At 39.0% G+C, this 21,336-nt stretch overlaps 1 protein-coding gene across 1 annotated transcript in view; it reads left to right on the top strand.

The window, feature by feature from the left end:
- KLHL14 (kelch-like family member 14) overlaps window positions 1–21,336 on the top strand; it is a 111,405-nt gene that overhangs the window by 31,015 nt on the left and 59,054 nt on the right. The window contains exon 4 of the mRNA XM_010828996.1: window positions 2,389–2,510. Coding sequence (XP_010827298.1) covers window positions 2,389–2,510 — 122 coding nt within the window. The remainder of the gene's footprint in view (window positions 1–2,388; window positions 2,511–21,336) is intronic.

Raw genomic sequence — 21,336 nt, 5'->3', positions numbered from 1 at the left:
CCTAGGTTTGATCCCTGGGTTGGGAAGATCCCCTGGAGGAGGGCACGGCAACCCACTCCAGTATTCTTGCCTTCTTGCCTGGAGAATCCTCCTGGACAGCGGAGCCTGACGGTCTACAGTCCGTGGGGTCTCAAAGAGTCGGCCACGACTGAGCAGCAAAGCACAGCCACCCCTACTTTCAGTCTAGAGCATATCCATGCGTCAGATCATGACAGCCACAGAATCGCGACTTCTGGTTGAACAGGTGTGTCTACACATGGAAACTGACAGCAGTCTAAAAATACAGTTGCTGTCATCCTGTACTCACAGAGTGGTTATTTCAGCTAAAACTACAGAACAACAACAAAAAATAGTCTTATGTTAGTTCTGTAAACAGATATTTTGGAGATGATATGGCACTTGAGTTACGTATTATTTGCAAGTAAAAGAGAGATATGTACTGCACTGAGCTTCCTTAACCCTTCTCAACAAACCTCCCTAATGACTGAAATCCTCAAAATATGGAGCTTTTTACTATTATATTGTTTCTGTTTTCCAACTACTGATCTATATGATCACCTTCATATACATATAGCCTGTATGATGGGCTTCCCTTGTGGCTCAGCTGGTAAAGAATCTGCCTGCACTGTGGGAGCCCTGGGTTCAATCCCTGGGTTGGAAAGATCCCCTGGGGAAGGGAACAGCTACCCACTCCAGTGTTCTGGCCTGGAGAATTCCATGGACCGTGTAGTACATGCGGTTGCAAAGAGTCAGACACAACTGAGTGACTTTCACTTTCACTACTGATCTATAAGATATATGAATAGAGTTCCAAAGTACTTCAACTTCAAAATAGTTGAGTTTATTTTTGTTTGTGACAAAATTAATATCATAAGCTGATGTCACATTAAATATTCTACAAATACAGCTGCCCCCAGGCATGAGTCCCAGATACGAGTTTCTCCAGAAAGTGTTTTTTTCTGATGAGCCATACATGAAGCATTCAATGGCACCAGAGTTTCATTAAAGGAATTCTCTTGTTCCCTTCCTTCCCATGGAAATGTCATTAACTGTATTAAGTTAACTCTCTGAATGTTAGGTTCTTAACCAACAAACAGCACTTCTCCACAAGGGCATACTTCGCCAAGCATCCTTGAATCAGAACAACCGTGATGAACGTGTAAGCATAGATTCGGAGCCACACAGTGGGTGGTGATCATATTTAAGAGGAACCCGTTTACATTTATTGACTTACTCCCTCCATCATGGTTGTTGCATTTCTTCCACCACCACCTTCAGCCTTTCAGGTAAATGAGAAGTTCAATTATATGTAAAGCGACCGTTAAATCAGCAGGGCCCTTGTGGGGGTCTGGGCCTCCCCTTCTCCCTCCAATCGCAAGTGAGCTCAATCCATTACTGTTCCCAGGATCGTACATCCATCAGGTCAAGTGTGCAGGGCAGGGTGCATCTTATAGCTTTTACTGCATATGAGATGTTGCAGGCCTGTTCTCAGGAACTGCCAGGCAGCCTGGGAATCACAGTCACGGTTAATAGCAGCGAATTGCCAGCTCTTGATGGGTGGGTAGTCACTCCTTTCAGTGGTTGCCCCCTGGGGGGAGAAGGTAGAAAAACAGAGGGAGGGAATTAGAGTGACTTTGCACAGTTGAGCAAGTTCATGCCGCTGGATCAGTGGCAAGCATTGGCAGGGCTCCGCTCTGGGGAGGCTCAGAACAACCTCACAGTCTCATTTTTACCAATTGGTGCTGCTGTGTTGCCAGTGGTGCCCAGGGATGGGGGAAGGGGGAGGAGGAGCTGGGAAGAGCATGAAGGCAGAAGTCTCATCTAAATTAAACAAAAAGTCCTGTTGGCGCTGGTGAACCCACCCCAGTTAGCCCCTGTGCTATTAATTGTACCAAACTGGTATTTGAAGTTCGCCGGGTGATTAAAGAGTTGGCTCACAAACTCTCTGCATAACCTTAATTTTTTCAAGGTTCTTTGAGTGGAGAATGGTTTATAATAATGATTTTGACTAATACGATTTTTGACATGCAACTTTAATGCTTAACCTTAGTACAACTCCAGAGCATTTCATGTGTACTCAGCTGTAAAGAGTGATGATTTAAAGGGATAATATAAGAAAAAGGTCGTTCTAGAATGAACCTCTAACAAATTGCATAAAAGGAGCTTATTATTCCTTGAGTATGGGGATATGCCGTGCTTCTGATCATTTCTTTGCTTGGTTCAAAAAAATTTTTTTTTTTGTTGAGAATGAATGGGAAAAGAAACAGGAAAAAAATGAAATAGAAATCTGCAAGCAGGGAACATTCTTTTGATGGTTATGATTTTGTTGCCACTAAAAAGGCTCTACAATAATGTGGTTATTCATCTCCTCTTTTGTTTTGGGTGAAGAATTCGCTCTAACAAGAAAATGCTGTTATTGGTCGGTGGATTGCCTCCTGGGCCGGACCGGCTCCCCAGCAATCTGGTTCAGTACTACGATGATGAAAAGAAGACCTGGAAAATCCTCACAAGTGAGTGCCTTTCTTTCTTTATTTACCCACCTATTTATTTCAACATAGAGCTATCTGGATTCGAAAACATGGTTAATCAAATTAGACATTTTATTGATTTGTTGCCCTTTGGAAGTCTGTGAATGTATCACGAGAGGTCTAGAGTGAAAGACTAAATTGACATTGCAGAGGTGGCCAACTGGGTAGTGGGAAGACGCTTAAATGAAAAACTGACCTAAAATCACTGCACCAAGTTGCTGTGTCTGCTTGTGTTTCTTTCAAGAGAAATTCTTCAGTTATGTTTTTGCTCTTTGAAAAGGGAAAGCTTGCTGAACAGCAGTCAGCTAGTAAATTTCCTCAGGTCCAAATGGTTACTGAGTTCATTTTCTCTGTAATTAACATTGGGTTTGCTTTAGAGGCGTCTTTGCTCGTTAACCTTTAGGCTGTGGTCTCCAGTCTTTAGAAAACCACCCCCTTCCCATGCTCCACTGCTCCCATGTCCACTGTTCAAATGGACAGAGATACCCCAGTCCAAGCCTGACTGCATTAAATTGTGCTTGCAGACTTCCACCCAAGATTTTTCTCCTCCCTTCCTTAAAGGGTGATTGTGTTTTACAGCAAACCTCTTGCCTTGGGCACTGAGATTTGGAACTTATTGTTACATCGTTTATGATTCCCAATCTGACTCGGTCATGGAATCAAAAATCATCGTTTCTTGAGTGCAGCAGGGTGTGTGCACCAGTCCTCTCGTGGGCACAGTGGCTGCACTGGTCAATAAAACTAAATTTTAACTGTCAAAATTGCCCAGAGCTGTATAGATAAAATAATAAATGAGCAATTTTGATCCATAAATCAAAGCCATACATTTAAAACCCGCCAAAGTGAAAGTTAGATTTCCTTGTTGCATGTGTCTTTTGAAGCAGTTATATATTTTAGCAGATTTTTTAAAAAGTCGTTTCCTCTCCTCTTACGGAAAGCCCTTTAAAATAGCAGAAAGAGGACAACAGTTTGCCCACAAATGCAAGAGAGGAGTAGAGGCATATGAGGTGGTGCTTGGAATAATACATTTCGCAGCTGGCTTACTCCAGCAAACCTGCAGACCTGTAGTAGCATTGTGCAGAAACTGCAATGGGAAGGCTCCCTGGACACCTACACACTCTGGCTGTAGTAACGAAGTAGTGGAGGGTAGCTGCCAGATTAGGAAGGAAAAAACAAAAGTAAGTTAGAGATACCCTCAAATGATATTCATTCTCTTTTTGACAAAATACTGTTCACAGTAGTTGAAACATCTGAATGAGTGACCCTGATGCTGGGAAAGATTGAGGGCAGGAGGAGAAGGGGGTGACCAGGGATGGTTGAATGGCATTATCAACTCACTGGACATGAGTTTGAGCAGACTTGGGAGATAGTGAAGGACAGGGAAGCCTGGCGTGCTGCAGTTCATGGGGTCGCAAAGAGTTGGACATGACCTGAACAACCACAATGAGTGCCCAGGCTGTGTTTTTCAAGATGCATCAGAAACTCAAGCTAAAGTAAAACCAAAGAATCAATTTTCTGATACTTGATCAATAGAGAAGGTCTACACAGAATGAGATGTGGATACCCAGAGGAGGTGAGAGGGAAGAGGAAGGACAAGAGATTCTTGATGAAAAAGGACAAAAACAGAGGCCAGGGGACAGGGAGATATTAGACCCAAACAATAAATGATATTCATTCACAAATACATCTCTTTTCCCAGGTACATCAGGCAGGGTCCAATTATCTAGTGGTTTGAAGGCCTTCATTAAAGGCAAAAAGATTAATTAAAACATTATGAACAACTCATGAAAAGTCTTATGTTCCTTTCAAGCCTTGTTCAGAAAGAGAGTGCTCATCTAATTTATTGTTCAACCTGGGAAGCTTAGAGTCTGAAATGGGGATCTGTTAATTCTTCTGGGACAACAGGTAGGACCAGAACATAGGGTCACCCTACTTCAATTCCTTATATTGCCTGATTAACTCTTTACTTAGTGAAGTGCAGTAAGAAAGCATGAACTTGAGTTGGTCAGACCTAGGTTTGAACCCATGTCTGTGACCTTGAGCAAGTCATGTAAATGTCTTGAATCATGGCTTATTCATTCTGTCAACATCTTTCAGTATTTTTAAAATAAAATTGTGTTGGTAAACCATCAAGCACACAGCAGGAACTCAAAAAATTGCAAATGTTACTGCTATTGTTGTAACACTACCACCAATATTGGCACAAGGACTGTATGTACCTTTGTATTTTCGAGGTATCAGTCAACTCAAGCTCTCCAAGCAGAGGGGAGACAAATTACGCTGTAACAGATCCAGTACTAAATCCACCATCCTGGAGTACGGAGACCATTTTCTCTAGTTTTCGTGCATTGAGTGTAGACGTCTTCAGACTAAGAAGTAAAGACAAATGGGTTCTGTTGACTTCATCAGATTTGAAATTGGAAGGAAATAAAGACATTAATGTATAGAAAAGCTCTAATAGAAACATGTTCAAAACTCTTGGATCTTTTTTCCTATACTTAGGAAGGCTCATAACTCTAAAATAAATGTCTACTCTACTGATACTCTCCATTTCACTGGGCTTGCACTCTAAGAAATCAAGTTTATTACCTTCTGGGCTGTGACTACACGGTCCCATGTGAAAGCATATTTTTCAGGTTTATGGGAGAAATATAGACAGTCTATTTAGATGATTTCTGCTGCTGGTTTGTATTTTTTAATTAAGGCATCTCATTTGGCCAAATTGAATAAATATGTCAGTTAACTGATCAATTTCCACACTGTTGGGGCCATCTAACCCCATGGGACTGTAGCCCTCCAGGCTCTCATTTCATGGACTTCTCCAGGTAAGAATACTGGAGTGGGTTGCCATTTCCTCCTCCAGGGGATCTTCCTGATCCAGGGATTGAACCTGCATTTCCTGCATTGCAGGCAGATTCTTTACTGCTGAGCCACCAGGGAAGTCCCCAATAATAAGTGAAAAAGTGTTTCTTAGTGGATAAGAAGGTGTCCAAATTCTCCCCAAATCTAATGAAATATTAGGGATTGCAGAACTGCTCATGGTCATTTATTTTGACCCCAAAGAACTGCTACGACAGTTGACAGGAAGTTGAAGATGCCAATTAATGCTTGTAGACAGTTCCTGGTGTGGAGTCTGCTTATGTATTGAATGACTCTCTTCATAAGAACTAACAAATAAGTTAACCAGCGGAAACCTAAAATCTGAGATTACCTAGAGCCTGTGAATCGTAGAATCCTTTGCCCACTTGACTTGAGCATTTTTAGCCTGTCTCACAAGCATGCTTTTTTTTAGAAGGATGTCATCCCCAGGTGGGTGCACAGATGCCCACTTATGGGAGTCATACCCCTTACACATGTATAATAAGAAGAAAAAGAAGAATTAAGAGGAAAGTCAGTCACAACTTTCTTTACCTCTTATTCTGTTGTGTTATTTATGTTTTAGAAACACTATCTGAAGGGGTCCACAAATAACAATAAATTGAATATGGTGGAGGTCAGTGGAAGTGAAAAGATGGTTCTACCTAACATAAAGAAAACAAAATTCAACAGTCTAGCTAACCAGTGGCTTGGTCTACCCAAACAGCAAAGGAAACACTTACTCTCCCTGAAAAGATTGTTTTGGTAACATGCTAACACAGCCTTCATTTTTATCTTTCTAAAAAAAAATTGTTTTGGTAATATGCTAACACAGCCTTCATTTTTATCTTTCTCTTTGGGGAAAAAAAATCACTTATATAACATTGTAAAATTAACATTACAAATTGTAACAGAGCTCCCCAGCCTCTATCAGCAACATTCTAAGAAATACCCTGTAAAAATGAAGGTTAAGTCCTTTTGTAAGTGTGAAATATTAACAAGAAAATTGGCATTGTTGTTTCTCTTGACTGTTAATAATGAAAGGGAAGTTGAAATGCACTTTTGTTCATTTTTATTTTACAGTACTGCTTTTCTTGCATTTCTCACTCCTGCACGCAGTCTCCCGTTTCATTCTTAACTTATTAGGAAGCGGTACAGGAGACATGAATACTAAAATGGCCAATGCGAAAAGCGTGCCTCTTGCACTTTGCAGGCCTTAAATCCTTCCTGTAAAGATCAAGGAAAATGGTCCCTGCGGCTGCTGTGAACTGCTGTAATGTATGACTGACATTTCAAAGTTTTCACAAAGTCCTCGTGTGGAAGCAGCTTGCCTTCCTTCTCACAAGATGGTACTGAGGGGCTGTCAATTCTTTGGGTTCCCCACTGACCATTGTCTTTACTGGTGGGTAAAGTGTTTCCCTGAAATTGACCTTGTTTTGCTGACATTCCAGATAAGAGATTCTACTTATTCGGGGCTTCTTATTGTTTTCCTTGAGCAATTCCAGGAAAAGGGATTTCAAAATATAGATTTCCCTCTCCACATGCCGATAATGATTTCCCTTCAGTAAGGTTAGAAGGAAAATTAGAAGAGCTGAGTTAGAAAGGTGTGTTCCTCCTTTTGGCCGCTTTCAGATGCCTCTGTTAGCAGGTGGAGAACCGCCTTTGTTCCTCTTCCTCTCAATTTACAACTCTGCCCTCTACTTGGAAGTGCAAGGATTTGGGAATTTGTATTTTTTCAGTCATAGAAAATAAAGGGAACCATTGTACAGAGGTTTCTTGGGCTTCCTATCTGGTTTGTGGAGGACCTTGAACTTGATCCTGTCCATGCAGGAATAGTTTGGGGGCTGGGTGTCATCAATTTCTTTTAGGAGAGTCGCAGAGATGAGAGGCTGGTGGATGCTTGATTTAAAAAAAAAAAAAAACATATTTTCCATAAATGTTGAAGAAAGAATACTGAGAAAACACATCTTGCGTCAGACATTGAACTTCAATTCCAAAAGATAAATGTAGATTTGATATTTAGCCAATATTTGAGCAGCGGAGAATGGTTTAATTGCTGGTTACTCAGGGAATAATAAACCTGCACATTGACAGTTTAATTGGACTCCTTTCTTGGGCTTCTGTTTCTTGATTTCAGTTCATTTCTGTTCTTTGAGGATATATTGGAGAGGTGGAGATGGCAAGTTAGTGGAAAACAATCGCTTCTTATGATGATTTGCTTTGAAAGAAATAAAAAGCAAAATTAATTGAGAGTTCTATACCTTTATGTTCCCTTTATTCGGGTTATCTTTATTACCCATAACGAAAACCCACTTGTTTAGCTTAATTTCTAGACAGGTAGGTAGAGTCTGTGGATAGTGCGTTTTGCATTGCAAGAGAACCTCAGAAAAGAACTAGGTACTTCCAGAATGACTCTAAATGCCTGGGAAGCATTTAAACTTAACTGCAGACCTTATTCCTTTATAAAGCAAGCAATTATTGAATACCTACTCTGTGCTAGGTGGTAAGGTAGAAGGTGATCAAATCTCCTCTCAAGAACCCAAGGAGGCAATGAAAGCAAGATTGTGCTGAGAAATAAACAGGAGAAGCTGGGCTTACATGGGAGCCCAGAAAGTACCCTTCATCTATACACGGGAGGTTAGGAAGGCTTCCGTAAAAGTGACCTTCTGCAAAACTGAGAAAAATGCCTAGGAATTATTGATGCAAAGAGGTGGATGATCAGGACTTCCCTGGTGGTCCAGTGGCTAAGACTCAGAGCTCCTATTGCAGAGGGCTCGGGTTCAATCCCAGGTCAGGGAACTAGACCCCATATGTGGCAACTAAAAAGATCCTGCATGCTGTGACTAAAGACCCCCCAGTACTGCACTAAGACTGAATAAATAAATGAATAAACAAATATTTTTAACAAGAGATGAACGATAAAGTATTTTAATAAGAGGGCCCCATACTGGGAGTGCCAAACAGCAAGAGACAGTTGGTACCTTCTAGAAACTGAAATGAATTTGTGTATCTATAGGAGAGCCTGAGGTCGAGGAATTATGTGGTGGGACTGGAGAGTTAACCAAGAACCATATTATACAGAACCATTTCAAAGAATTGCTAAGATAGGCTCAAGAAAAAGAACCGAGAGGAGAGATACGCCTCTCATTTTTGTTTGTGTTAGTGAAAACACAGTGATCGAAACGCAGTGATTTAAAATGCTACTTTAAAAAAAGTAGCATGGCAGTTGTTCTCTATTAGCTTGGAATTTTGAATTTCAGTTCATTGAATAACGGTTTCTAGGACTTTGGACAAAGAAAAAGGAGACAGAGTTCTGTTTGGACTTTTAAAATATGTTAGCATCTAATTTTATCTTCAATGAGCTCAATTCTAATTTGGGACCCATGGCTGCACATTGCTATATATCTTGAATTATTTGCTGCTGTGTATTCATGCACCAGTGCATTAGTGGATTTTTCATAGATTTTTAAAAAAAAATATGTGTCGTGGTCACTCCAAATACTGTATTTCAAGTAAGTTGGGTGCCTAGAAAAACCAGTTGGCTTTATTTCTGGTTTATATATACCTCCCTTGAATATAGCAATTGCTTTTTCTCCAGAGGACAGAATGGGTACCAATAATTCCGATGATGCCTTCTTTACACACCAGCTGTGGTATTTGCTACTGAATCTGGCGTGAAGGAGGTATGAGTGATACAGGCTGCTCAGATTTGCTCTGTGTCAATCCTAGGCAAATTGCAGACAAAGTCTAGCAAACCACTGAATGTGAGCCCTGAAAAATTAAATGATCTTCTCACTCAACCCTCTCATCTTGCACATTAATTTCATTCATTCAGCAAATATAGTTGATACCTTCTGTGTAGCAGGCATTGCTCTAGATGCAGAAAAAACAGTGCTGAGTCAAAGCAAATAGCATCATGTCTTCACCAAACCTCGAGTTTACTGGAGGAATCAGCATTAATAAATAATCCCATTAGGGTGCTGGAGATCGACAGGTACACACTGCTATATTTAAAATGGATAACCAACAAGGGCATACTGTATAGCATAGGGAACTCTGTTCAATGTTATGTGGCAGCCTGGATGGGAGGGGGGTTTGGAGGAGAATGGATACATGTATATGTATGGCTGAGTCATTTTGCTATTCACCTGAAACTGTCACAACATTGTCAGTTGGCTATACTCCAATATAAAACAAAAAGTAAACTAGATAAATAATCTCAGATAGCAGTATATAATAACAAAACGTGATGTGCTCCGAAGGAAGGGTATAAAATATATAAGATCATGGAATGAAGAGATCAGATCTAGTGTAGGAGTCATGGTTGATATCACCAAAGAAGGTGACATGTGAGCTGAGAACAGAAGAAATTTCATGCTGAATCAAAAGTGTGTCTTCTTCAAATGGCCAATAGACATATGAAAAGATGTTCAAAAACCACTAATTATCAGAGAAATGCAAATCAAAACTACATCACACTGCTCTGAATGGCCATGATTAAAACGTCTACAAAGAATAAACACTGGGGAGAACATGAAGAAAAGAGAAATTTCCTACACTGTTGGTGAGAATTTGGTAGCCAGCTACCCAAGTAAAGATGTGAGAGATGATTCCCCCAGGTTAGTTAAGAAAATCCCATAGACAGAGGAGCCTGGCAGGGTACAGTCCATGGAGTCACAGAAAGTCAGACACAAGTTAGCCACTGAAACACTTAAGACCTTGAAGAAAGAAGGTGCTTGGCTAAACTCAGAGTGAGGGAAAGAAACACATGTCATGGGGCTAAAGAGATTAGCAGAAACCAGATCCTGTAGGCACTTTCTACAGCATGTTCACGATGTTGGCTTTCACTTTAAATGACTGATGGAGCAGAGGTGTTGCACCCAGAGTCACATGACGATTTAGTGGTAGGATGAGGAACAGAATACTGGTCTCTGGGTTTTCATCAGACGGGGCTGCCTCTCTATCTCACCAACAGGTGCTATTAGTCAAGACTCCAGGCAGGTGAATGGGACTTAATCTGTGTTGACCCATCGCACCCATGACAGTCTAAATGGATCCAAGGCACTGGGATTAGTTCCATGTTCAGAGAGTAGAACTGTTGCAGGTTAATTGAATGAATCCCCTACTCCTAGAGGTCAAGAATATAATCTTGGTTTGTGGACTAATCTGCAAATTAGGAGGTGCAAGTGATGAAATTTACATGTAAGGTTACTGACAAGCCATAATTCTATGAAGATTTCTTGACAGCTTAAATCTGTCTTGGTAGCAGTATCAAAAATGAAACCACACACTCACACGCACACACACACACACACATGCGCACGCACGCACGCAGAGCCACATCTTTCAGGACAGACAGATCTAAATTGAAATAGACCCCCTGCTTCCTCTCTGATCTTTGTCACCCACAATGTAGATATAATTATACTCACTTCTTAGATTTATTGTGAGAGTTAAATAAAAATAATATAAGCTCTGGGCTCAGTATCTGGAATATAGTTGTTCCCTGATACATTTTTATTCCATTTGACTCGATTTTGTATTGTTTTACAACTAGACAGAAGTGAATCTTCTGCTCTTATGATCCAAGATTTGAGAAAGAAGACATGCTTTTTTTTCTTTCTGTAACAGGTATACATTTTCTTTTATTTTTTAATCTAATTACATATCTTTCTTAATTTTTTTGAAGTATAGTTGATTTACAATGTTAATTTCTGCTGTATAGCAAAGTAACTTTGTTATATATATAATATACATGTAGATCATTTTCCATTATGGTTTATTATGGGATATTGAATATAGTTCCCTGGGCTATACACTAGGACTTTGTTTTTCGGCCATCCTATTTATAATAGTTTGCATCTGCTAACTGCAAACTCACAATCCGCCCCCACCAACCCTATCCCACCACTCTCCTCCTTAGCAACCACAGTCAGTTCTCCACTTTCTCTACTTTTGTTGAGTCTGATTTCTGTTTGGTAGATCTGTTAATTTGTGTCATATTTTCAATTCCACATATAAATGATATCATATGGTATTTGCTTTCTCTTTCTGACTTACTTCACTTAGTATAATTTCTAGGTCCATCCATATTGCTACAAATGACATTATTTCATTCCTTTTCATGGCTAAGTAATATTCCCTGGTATATATACCACATCTTTATTCATTCATCTGTTGGACATTTAGGTTGATTCCATGTCTTGGGTATTGTAAATAGTACCGCTATGAACATAGAGGTGCACATGTCTTTTTTAATTATAGTTTTTCTAGGTATATCTTCAGAGTGGGATTGCTGAATCATATGGAAACTCTACTTTTAGTTTTTAGGAGCCTCCATGCTGTTTTCCAAAGTGGCTGCAGCTACCAAATTCTCACCCACAGTGTAGGAAATTTCTCTTTTCTTCATGTTCTCCCCAGTGTTTATTCTTTGTAGACGTTTTAATCATGGCCATTCTGACCAGTTTGATGTAGTTTTGATTTGCATTTCTCTGATAATTAGTGGTTTTTGAACATCTTTTCATATGTCTATTGGCCATTTGAAGAAGACACACTTTTGATTCACAATGAAATTTCTATTTCTAGCCTGAAGATCTGTGTGTCAATCAGGACAGGCTAGATTATGCTGTGGTAACAAACAACCCTAAAATCTTAAATCAGCAAAAAAGTTATTTCTCACTCATGCTACATGCCAGCACATGTTGGCAGAGGGCGTCATTCAGGGATCCAGGCTTACAGGGCTCCATCTTAACATGTAACAACCATCAGTGCAGCAGAGCCAAGAATGAGCCGCAAGCATCTTGCACTGGCAATTAAAAATGACATTTGTCATTTCAGCTCCGTCACAGGGTTTATTTGAGACACCTCTTGATCTTCCCTGGTAGCTCAGATGGTAAAGAATCCGCCTGCAAAGCAGGAGACCCAGGCTCGATCCCTGGGTCAGAAAGATTCCCTGGAGAAGGGAATGGAAACCTATGCCAGTATTCTTGTCTGGAGAATCCCATGAACAGAGGAGCCTGGTGGCTTATAGTCCATGGAGTCACAAAGAGTCGGACCCGACTGAGCAACTAACACTTTCACACTTTCACTTGACCTGGAAACCAAATAAAGAGACAAATTTTCTGGCTCCCTCGCACATAATGCACAGTGATGGATTAGGCACAAGTTGAGCACAACAGACTCTTTAATTTAGAAAGAGCATAGCACTTTAGCAACCCCACCAAATAGGCATTTGGAAAGTTGACTATCCAAATGTATGTTCTTGATGAGAGTCCTCCCTAATTCTGTTCACCGTCCTTTGCTCTCCGTGGCCATGGCTCCACTGTATGGGAGGTTCTTCCTTATCTGAAGTCAACGTGAGGGTTCTGCACTTCCTAGGAGTGGAAGAGTTTTCTAAGTACATTTCATGTCTAAGATATGTAGCAGATGATGATTATTTTAAGTCACTAATGGTCACAGCCTCTTTTAGTCCAAACTGGGGAGTCTTTGGGTAATTCATCCTCTAAATAAACTCAGCTCTCTTCTTATATTTCCATCTACTCCATGGCCAATGACCATATGCACTTTTCTGATATATTCTTATATTGCTTTTTCCTTTTTTTCTTATCCGCATTTCTCTCTCTCATCTCTCTCTTTCTTTTCTCTTCCTACTACTGTATATATTTGGATATCTACCTGGCTTTACTGAGGAAGTTCCCTTTTTACTCTTTTCCCTGAGTTAGAAGAGTTTACTGGATGTCTTACCCTTCATTGAAACTTTCTTCTAAGATACTCTAAAGTAGTAAAATTACAGTGAAAGCCACACTTTTTTTTTTTTTTTAGTTTGGAGCAAAGGAAGGTTTATTGTAAGGCCAAGCAAAGAAAATGGGTGGCTTGGGCTCAGAAACCCTGAACTCTAAAGCCATACTTTTAATTTTTTTTGTCAGTAACTGAGGTTTTTAAAATCTTTATTGGAGTATAGTTGATCTACAATATTGTGTAACTTTCAGGGTACAGTAAAGCATATTAGTTATACATATACCTGTATCCACTCTGTTTTAGATTCTTTTCCCATGGAGGCCATCACAGAGTTCCCTGTGGTATACTGTAGGTTCTTTTTAGTTAGCTATTTTATCTATAGTACTCTGTATATGTCAATCTCTCAGTTTTTACCTCCTCCCCTTACCACAAATTTGTTTTCTATATCTGTAACTCTATTTATATTTTGTAGATAAGTTCATTTGTACCTTTTTTTTAGATTCCACATATAAATGATATCATATGATATTTGTTTTTCTCTGACTGACTTACATGTCTCAGTATGGCAATCTCTAGATCCATCCAGTTGCTGCAAATGGCATTATTTTGTTCTCTTTTTTTTCATGGCTGAGTGGTACTCTGTTGTATATATGTACCACATCTTCCTTATCCATTCCTCTACTGATAGACAGAAGCTGAGTTTGAATTTATGTCTTTTGCTCAAAATTCTTTCCAATTTCACCTTTTCCCAGATGGGTCTGAAAAGCATTGCTTCTTCTAACGTTGCACACTCCTGGTTTTCGAGACTATTTCTTTCAATCCTACTTATAAATATGCAGACTTTTTTTGTGTGAGATCATCTCTTCTTTGTAGATCTAGCCAAGTGCAGCCAACAGCAACCAATACACACTATCAACATTTTTGATATCTCTCTTATCTGTTTTTTAACCTCTTCTCTTGGAGGTGGATGTTTATTAAGTAACACATGAGCCACCCAAGTAAAAGCAAACAACAATTTTTTTGATATGTTATATTTTTATTAAAATTTTTAAAATTAATTAATTTATTTTAATCGGAGGATAATTGCTCTACAATATTGTGGTGGTTTTTGCCACACATTGACATGAATCAGCCACAGGTGTACTTGTACCCCTGCATCCTGAACCCCACCCACCTCTCTCCCCACCCACCTCTCTCCCCACCCCATCCCTCTGGGTTGTCCCAGAGCGACTGGCTTTGAGTGCCCACAAAGTGGTTTTCCATATCATAACGTGCATTCCCATCTTTCCACCTTCCAGGGTCAGTTTCCTTGTCATCAGCTCCTGGGTCCTCTTAGTACCAATGCCTATATCTTTTAGAGGCTAGGCTAGGTTAGACAGTAACAACGATCCCTAAATCCTAGTGGCTTCTATAAGTAAAGATTTATTTCTTTCCATATCACATGTCTGTGATAAGTTACCTAGGGCTCTGTTCTGTTTCTTCTCATTCCGGTACTCATGTTGATGGAAATTCCACTACTATTTGGCTTATTATGGTTGCCAAGGCAAGGGAGAGAAAAATTTCATACTGACTCTTTGAGCTTTTTAAGTCACACTGACTCTTTAAGAGTTAACACATTTTATTGGCAAAAACAAATCACCTGGCCATGCCTAACTTCAAAGTAGGTAGAGAAATGAAATCCTCCCAAGCTCTCAAATAAAGAATAACCAAAAACTTGTTTAATAGCCTGAATGGTTACAACAGTGCATCCTTATGTTCAACAAGTATTTGGTTCCGTCTTCTTCAATCAAAGTATTCTCATTTCTCTTATGAGCAGTTATCTGTCAGAAGTCACAGCTGCTCCATGCATCTTTCCATCTCTTCCTGCATCAGTGTGACTTTTATTGTTGGGACAGATCTTTATTCATAGAAGATTACAAACATGTATATTAAAGGAAAAAATTTAAAGTATACTCCAAATATTAGTATAAGGCATTTGAAAGGGAATTTTTCTAATTTTGACTTCCCACAAATAGTTTAAGTATGTCTGAGTTTATGTAATTTTACTATTCTGTTTATTATATGCCAACTAATATACATCTATATAGTTTATACAAAACAGATATAAATATAAATCATAGAGATACACATAATTCCCATAGGACAGAATGGTTTTTATCATCAATAGAGATGATAAAAGGGAATTGAAATGACTTTTAAACTTACAACAAAACAATGAAAAGAAAGCTTATTATATGCAAGTAACTCTGTCAGAATAAACGAGTAACTAAGGAAAGGGCAAATAAACACACTTACAACATAACCCTGGTGGCATCAAGGAGCTAAATCTATATTTTGTGAATATCTGGTCAGGTAGAATTTTTGGCTTTGTGTGGCATACAGAAAATGACTCCATTATGGGGGAATGATCACTCTGTGACCATGCTTTAATACTTACTAGTGAGATTGCTTTTGATGAAGCAAACAGTTGTGCTTCACAGAGATATCTTAAAGGCCTGACCATATTAGCTGGCATTAAAGATGGCTTTGTAAAAAAGGAATATTGAGCAGATACTTTCTGATCACTGTGTCTGGATGTCAAGGCAAACTACTACTCCTTTCAGTGTGTACTAACTATTAATCCTGCTGACAGGCCGTATTTTGGTCATGAAGTCTTAATTTCTTTAAAGAAAAGATTTTAAGATTGAATCCCAGTTATTTAGCTAGAACAATAATCATTGTGAGTTTCAAAGACAAAAGTCTTGCCACATTTTTATGTTGAGAACTGCAAAGCACTTTCAGAAAATCCTACTGCTAAGGCAATGATGTATCACTTTCACTTTCATTATATGTTTTTAATCAGAGCGTGACTTCACACTAGACAAAGCGATGCTTTATGCATGGTCTCACTTGTTTTTGCTAAAATCTTTTGACATGATTAATTTTACTTTAATGCTTTTGTCTTGTTGTAATGGTAAGGATGATGGGTATAAACCAGGCAAAAATACATGCTTTTCTATTATAATGCCTCTGAGCATTAAAAATATCTTAGATGAAAGGGAAAAAAAAATCACAGGAGACTGGTTGGACTGGAATTAAATTTCTTGCTACCTGAACACGGAGTACATGAGATTTAAAAAAAATGATTCAGTCATTGTTTTTAGTTTTATTTTTGGTATTTTTATAGCAATTTATTCAACTGTATGATTAGATCAGAAGAGGAGGAGAGAGATTGTGTAGCTCACGTATTTCTTGATCTCATTTGTCGCTTTGTAGCATTTACCTCCTTCACAGTGTCGAGGGACCAAAAAATTAACCAATTCCGTGTGAGGTGTATCTCAGCCAGATGCAGGTAAAGTAAGCCATACTCTACTATAGTGATGTTTGGCATTGGGTATAGGCCAGTTTTGTATGGTACTAATTTTCAGTCTACAAAAATTGAATAAAATATCCTTTGTCCACATTACAGAAAAGCAGGGATGTAGGTGACTTTAAGAAGAAAACAATAGACCATTCAACAAGAGAGATATCCTGTGAGCAGTTGTCCGGGTATCAGTTCTACAATCTTCACTTCTTTTGTCCTTCATAAATGATGGGGTTGCCTACCTCTATTACAAGAGTATGACACTTTCCTTTTTCTACACAACCTGTCTGCTTGTTGTATTTGCCTCCTAAATAAATCCTATTATAGTGCCAATGTCATCCAGTGCTGTGTAATGCAAGTTTATGCACTGATGGAAATGTTCAGTAACTGCACAATCCAATATGGCAGCCAGGAGCCCTGTGTGGCTATGGAGCGGGTTAACCGTGGCTGATACAACTGAGAAACTGAATTTCTCATTTTATTTCATTTTGATGAATTTAAATTTAGATAGCCCTTTGTGACGAATGGCTTCTGTATCAACAGCACAGCTCTAGATAAAGGTTTATGATGTGGTCACCGTCACTTAGGAGAGCTGTCTGCCACCCCAGCTCTACTGGCCCAAAGCTGTTCCCCTCTAAGCAAGGTTAAAAAGAGGTGACTCCATGAAATAACTCAATTCAAAGGACACCCAGTGAGCCACCTGTGGGTTCTCTTCTAGGTGCCGTGACTTCACCTCCTTCTCTCCTACGAGTCCCTACTTTTTCATAGAGGTTACCTGCTGCATTCATTTCCTGGGGCTGCTGTAAAAAGTACCCAAAACTGGATGGCTTAAAATAATAAACACTTATTCTCTCACAGGTCTGGAGACGAGAAGTCCAAAATCTAAGTGTCCAGACATGCTAGGGGAAATGCTTCCTTGCGTTTTCTGTTCCTGGCGGCTCCTGGCAGTCCTTGGTATTCTTTGGTTCGCAGCTTCATCACTTGTGTCTGTGCTCGGTCTTTCCCTGGGCTTCTCCCCGATGCCACTCCTCCGCGTCTGTGTCTAAATCTTCCTCTCCTTTCTCTTATAAAGACATCTGTCACTGGCTTTAGGGTTCACCCTAATCTGCTATGACCTCATCTTAGCTTGATTACATCTGCCAAAACTGTATTTCCAAATAAGGTTAGAATGTAAGCATATCTTTTGGGGAGACACAGTTCAGCTCACTGTCGTTGACAAGTGATACATATCAGGAGAACACATACGAAAACAAAGAACTGTTAAACACTTGCTGTGTGCAAGGCACACATTCTAGGCACTTCACTTGCATTATTTGTTTGAGTCTCACAACAGCACTTTATGGTTTTAGGCGCTGTGATTATTTCTACTTCAGAAGAAGAAATGGAGGTACAGAGACATTAAGCCATTTGCTCAAGGTCACGCAGATGGTAAATGGCAGAGCCAAAATGTGTACCCAAATAAAGCTCCAGAGCCTGTACCCTTTTCTCTTCCTCATTACAGTAGTAATGACCGAGTGCAAACTGGAAAAAGTGTTAAAGGTGAAGCAAGACTAGACTTCTGCATTTTATACAGAATAAAATGGGATATTCTCTGCCCAAGCAGAATATATTAATATCCTAAATACGTATGTTTGTTTCTTGAGATTTCCACTGCCCCCTTTGTTGTTAATGGAAGATTGAAGAAAGAATATGATACATATTGGGTTATTTTTAGGTGAAAATTACTTTAGAAAGAGGTGATTTATACTTCCTGGGGTCTTGCAATTCCTTCACTTGCAAAAATTATAATTATAAGGCCTGTGTGTCAAAACACAGTTTCCTAAAGAGGGGAAGGCTGTGCATTTTGCTCTCTCAGCGTGGTCGTCTGATTTATCTTGTACTAATGACGCTAAGGTATTCCTCAGCCTGGCTGCATTGGTAAATCTCATATCTTTGTTTCCTGTTCATTCATAAATTTGCTTGAAGTTTTTCATTACCGAAATCATTAACTTTACCAAATATCAGTAGCTGTTCTTGTCTGTGCATAAAATTTCCTAGGATTAAATTACTTCTTCCATGTTACAGCTTGCATTTAAAAAACAAAATGATAAGGCATCATTTTTTGTCTTTATTATTGTCAAAAACCCAAATCATTTTCCCCACCTGCATGATAACCAAAAGCTACATGTGCAGATGAATTAAGGAGACATGTAATGGTTATTTGCTTTCAATCTTATTAGTCAATTTGTAAGGTTTGATATCCTATATTGTGTTTGTTACAAATACATGTAAATAGACTTCTTGATCTAATTCAGAAAGTAATCAACAATAGTTCTCATAATTTATATGTATCTTTAACATCCAGTTCACTTGCTAATCTCAGCATTGGGCATTCATCTTCCATGCCTTGTTCCAGCTGGTTTCAGCTCTGAACTGAAAAGCTTGAGTGGATGTGGGTACAAGATGAAGCCAGAAAAAAAAAAGATGAAGCCAGAAGTGTGGCAGTATCCAGCACTTTCACTGGCGGGAATAACCTTTCTTAACCTCTGGAAAATTTTTAAATTTTCCACATTCTGTTTTATTATTTTATCTTTTAACTGAAACTTTTTATTTTGCCTTTTTTTCCATGGAGTTAACCATATTACCTTTTCTGAGATCGACATCCTTTTGAACATGAAACATTTGTTAATGATTTCTGTTCCCTAGGAGAAATGTTTTCGTCTGTTTTTTAAATTTTTATTAAAATATGTGAGGAACTGACTTATTGGAAAAGACCCTGATGTTGGGAAAGATTGAGGGCAGGAGGAGAAGGTGTCTATAGAGGATGAGATGGTTGGATAGCATCACCAACTCAATGGACGTGAGTTTGAGCAAACTCCAGGAGATGGTGAAGGACAGGGAAGCCTGACGTACTACAGTCCATGGGGTCTCTGAGTCAGACACGACTTAGTGACTGACATAGTTGATTTATAATGCTGTGTTAGTTTCAAGAGCACAGCAAAGTGATTCAGATATAGATATAGATAAAGATATATATTCTTTTTTAGATTATTTTCCACTATAGGTTATTATAAGATATTGAGTACAGTATCCTGTGCTATACAGTATTTCCTTGTTAGTAATCTATTTTATATATAGTAGTCTGTATATTCTAATCTGAAACTCCTAATTTATCCCTTCCCCTTGCCCTCTTTGGTAGTCATAAGTTTGTTTGCTGTGTCTGTGAGTCTATTTCTGGGTTGTAAATGAGTGCACGTGGATCATTTGTTTAGATTCCACATATAGGCAACATCAGATGATATTTGTCTTCGACTGGCTTACTTCATTTAGAATGATACTCTCCAGGTCCATCCATATTGCTGCAGATGAAATTATTTCCTTCTTTTTTATGGCTAAGCACTATTCCATTGTGTATATATACCACCTCCTCTTTATCCATTCATCTCAGTGAACTTTTGGGGTTCTTCCATGTCTTGGCTACTGTAAATAGTGCTGCTATGAACACTGGGGGTACATGTATCTTTTTGAATTAGACTTTTCTCTGGATATATGCCCAGGAGTGGGATTGCTGGATTATAGAGTAACTATACTTTCAGTTTTTTAAAGAACCTCCATAGTGGCTGCACCAATGTATATTCCCACCAACAGTGGAGGGGGGTCCTTTTTCTCCACATCCTCTCCAGCGTTTATTATATGTTGGTGTATTCTTTTTTGTTTTTTTTTTTTTTTTTAAGAAAGGAACAGAAACATGAAATACATATCTCTTTTTTTAAGAACAACTTTGTTCCTTTTACCAAATGAAGTTCAGTTATTTACAGAAATGATAGCCAATGCCTGATTCTATCATGGTCTGAGAAAAGTCAAGGATGAGAGAGAGTTCAATTCCCTAATTGCGGCTGGAAGCGTGAACACTCATTAACATTACTGGAAAATAACAGGATATTTATTCTGCTGAAAGTAGGTTAGTAGCATCACCTCATGCACGTTGCTTCCTTAAGCAGAACTGGTGGGGGCAGGGAGAGCACAAAGCGGACCTTCCAAGGTCTTCCGAGCTGCTTGTTTGCAGTGCATAATATGTCACTTGACAGAGTGCAAATGTGTGAATATAAACATATTTCCACAGAATAAATAATTTCTATGCCAAATTTTCCCTTTGAGAAGAATATGTTAGTAGTAGCTGTCTGTCCAGGAGTCAGCAAAATTTTTCCATCAAGAGCCAGATAGTAAATATTCAAGGCCTGTAGCCATAAGATCTCCATCACAGGTATATTCAGCTACCAACGTAGCATGAATGCAGCCATAGACAGTAAGTAAATGAATAACTGCAACTGTGTTCCAATAAAATTTTATTTATAAAAATAAGTGGAGAGGGACTTCCTGGTCATCCAGCGGTTAAGCCTCCCACACTCTCAATGCAGGGGTCCTGGGTTCAATCCCTGGTCAGGAAACTAGGTACCACATGCTACATCGAAGACCCAAGATCCTGCATGCCGCACTAAGACCAGCAGAGCCAAACAAATAATTTTTTCACTTGGTTTCCAATGAGGTTAGGTTTACAGGAAAAAAAATTAAAAGGTGGAGGGGTGGATATGACCTGCAAATCATAATTTTCTAGCTCTTGCACTCTGATCTAAGGACATTTCTATTTTATTCACAAACCACACCACTTTGTAATAAAGCAATACTTATCTTGGTAAGCATAACTAACATTTATTGTCCTAAGACATTTATACATGTATTAGCTCATTTAGTCCTCTCAACAATCAATCCAATGATGCAAGTTCTACTCTGAACTCCTGTTTTATAGAGGAGGAACCATGGAATAAACAGGTAAAATAACTTGTCCAAAAGCATGAATAAAAAACAAAGCCAAAGTTCGAACTCCAGAGATCA

This window comes from Bison bison, unplaced genomic scaffold, assembly GCF_000754665.1.
Source record: "Bison bison bison isolate TAMUID 2011002044 unplaced genomic scaffold, Bison_UMD1.0 scf7180017864498, whole genome shotgun sequence".
Lineage (NCBI taxonomy): Eukaryota > Metazoa > Chordata > Mammalia > Artiodactyla > Bovidae > Bison > Bison bison.
This window is presented reverse-complemented; position numbering and strand designations above follow the sequence as displayed.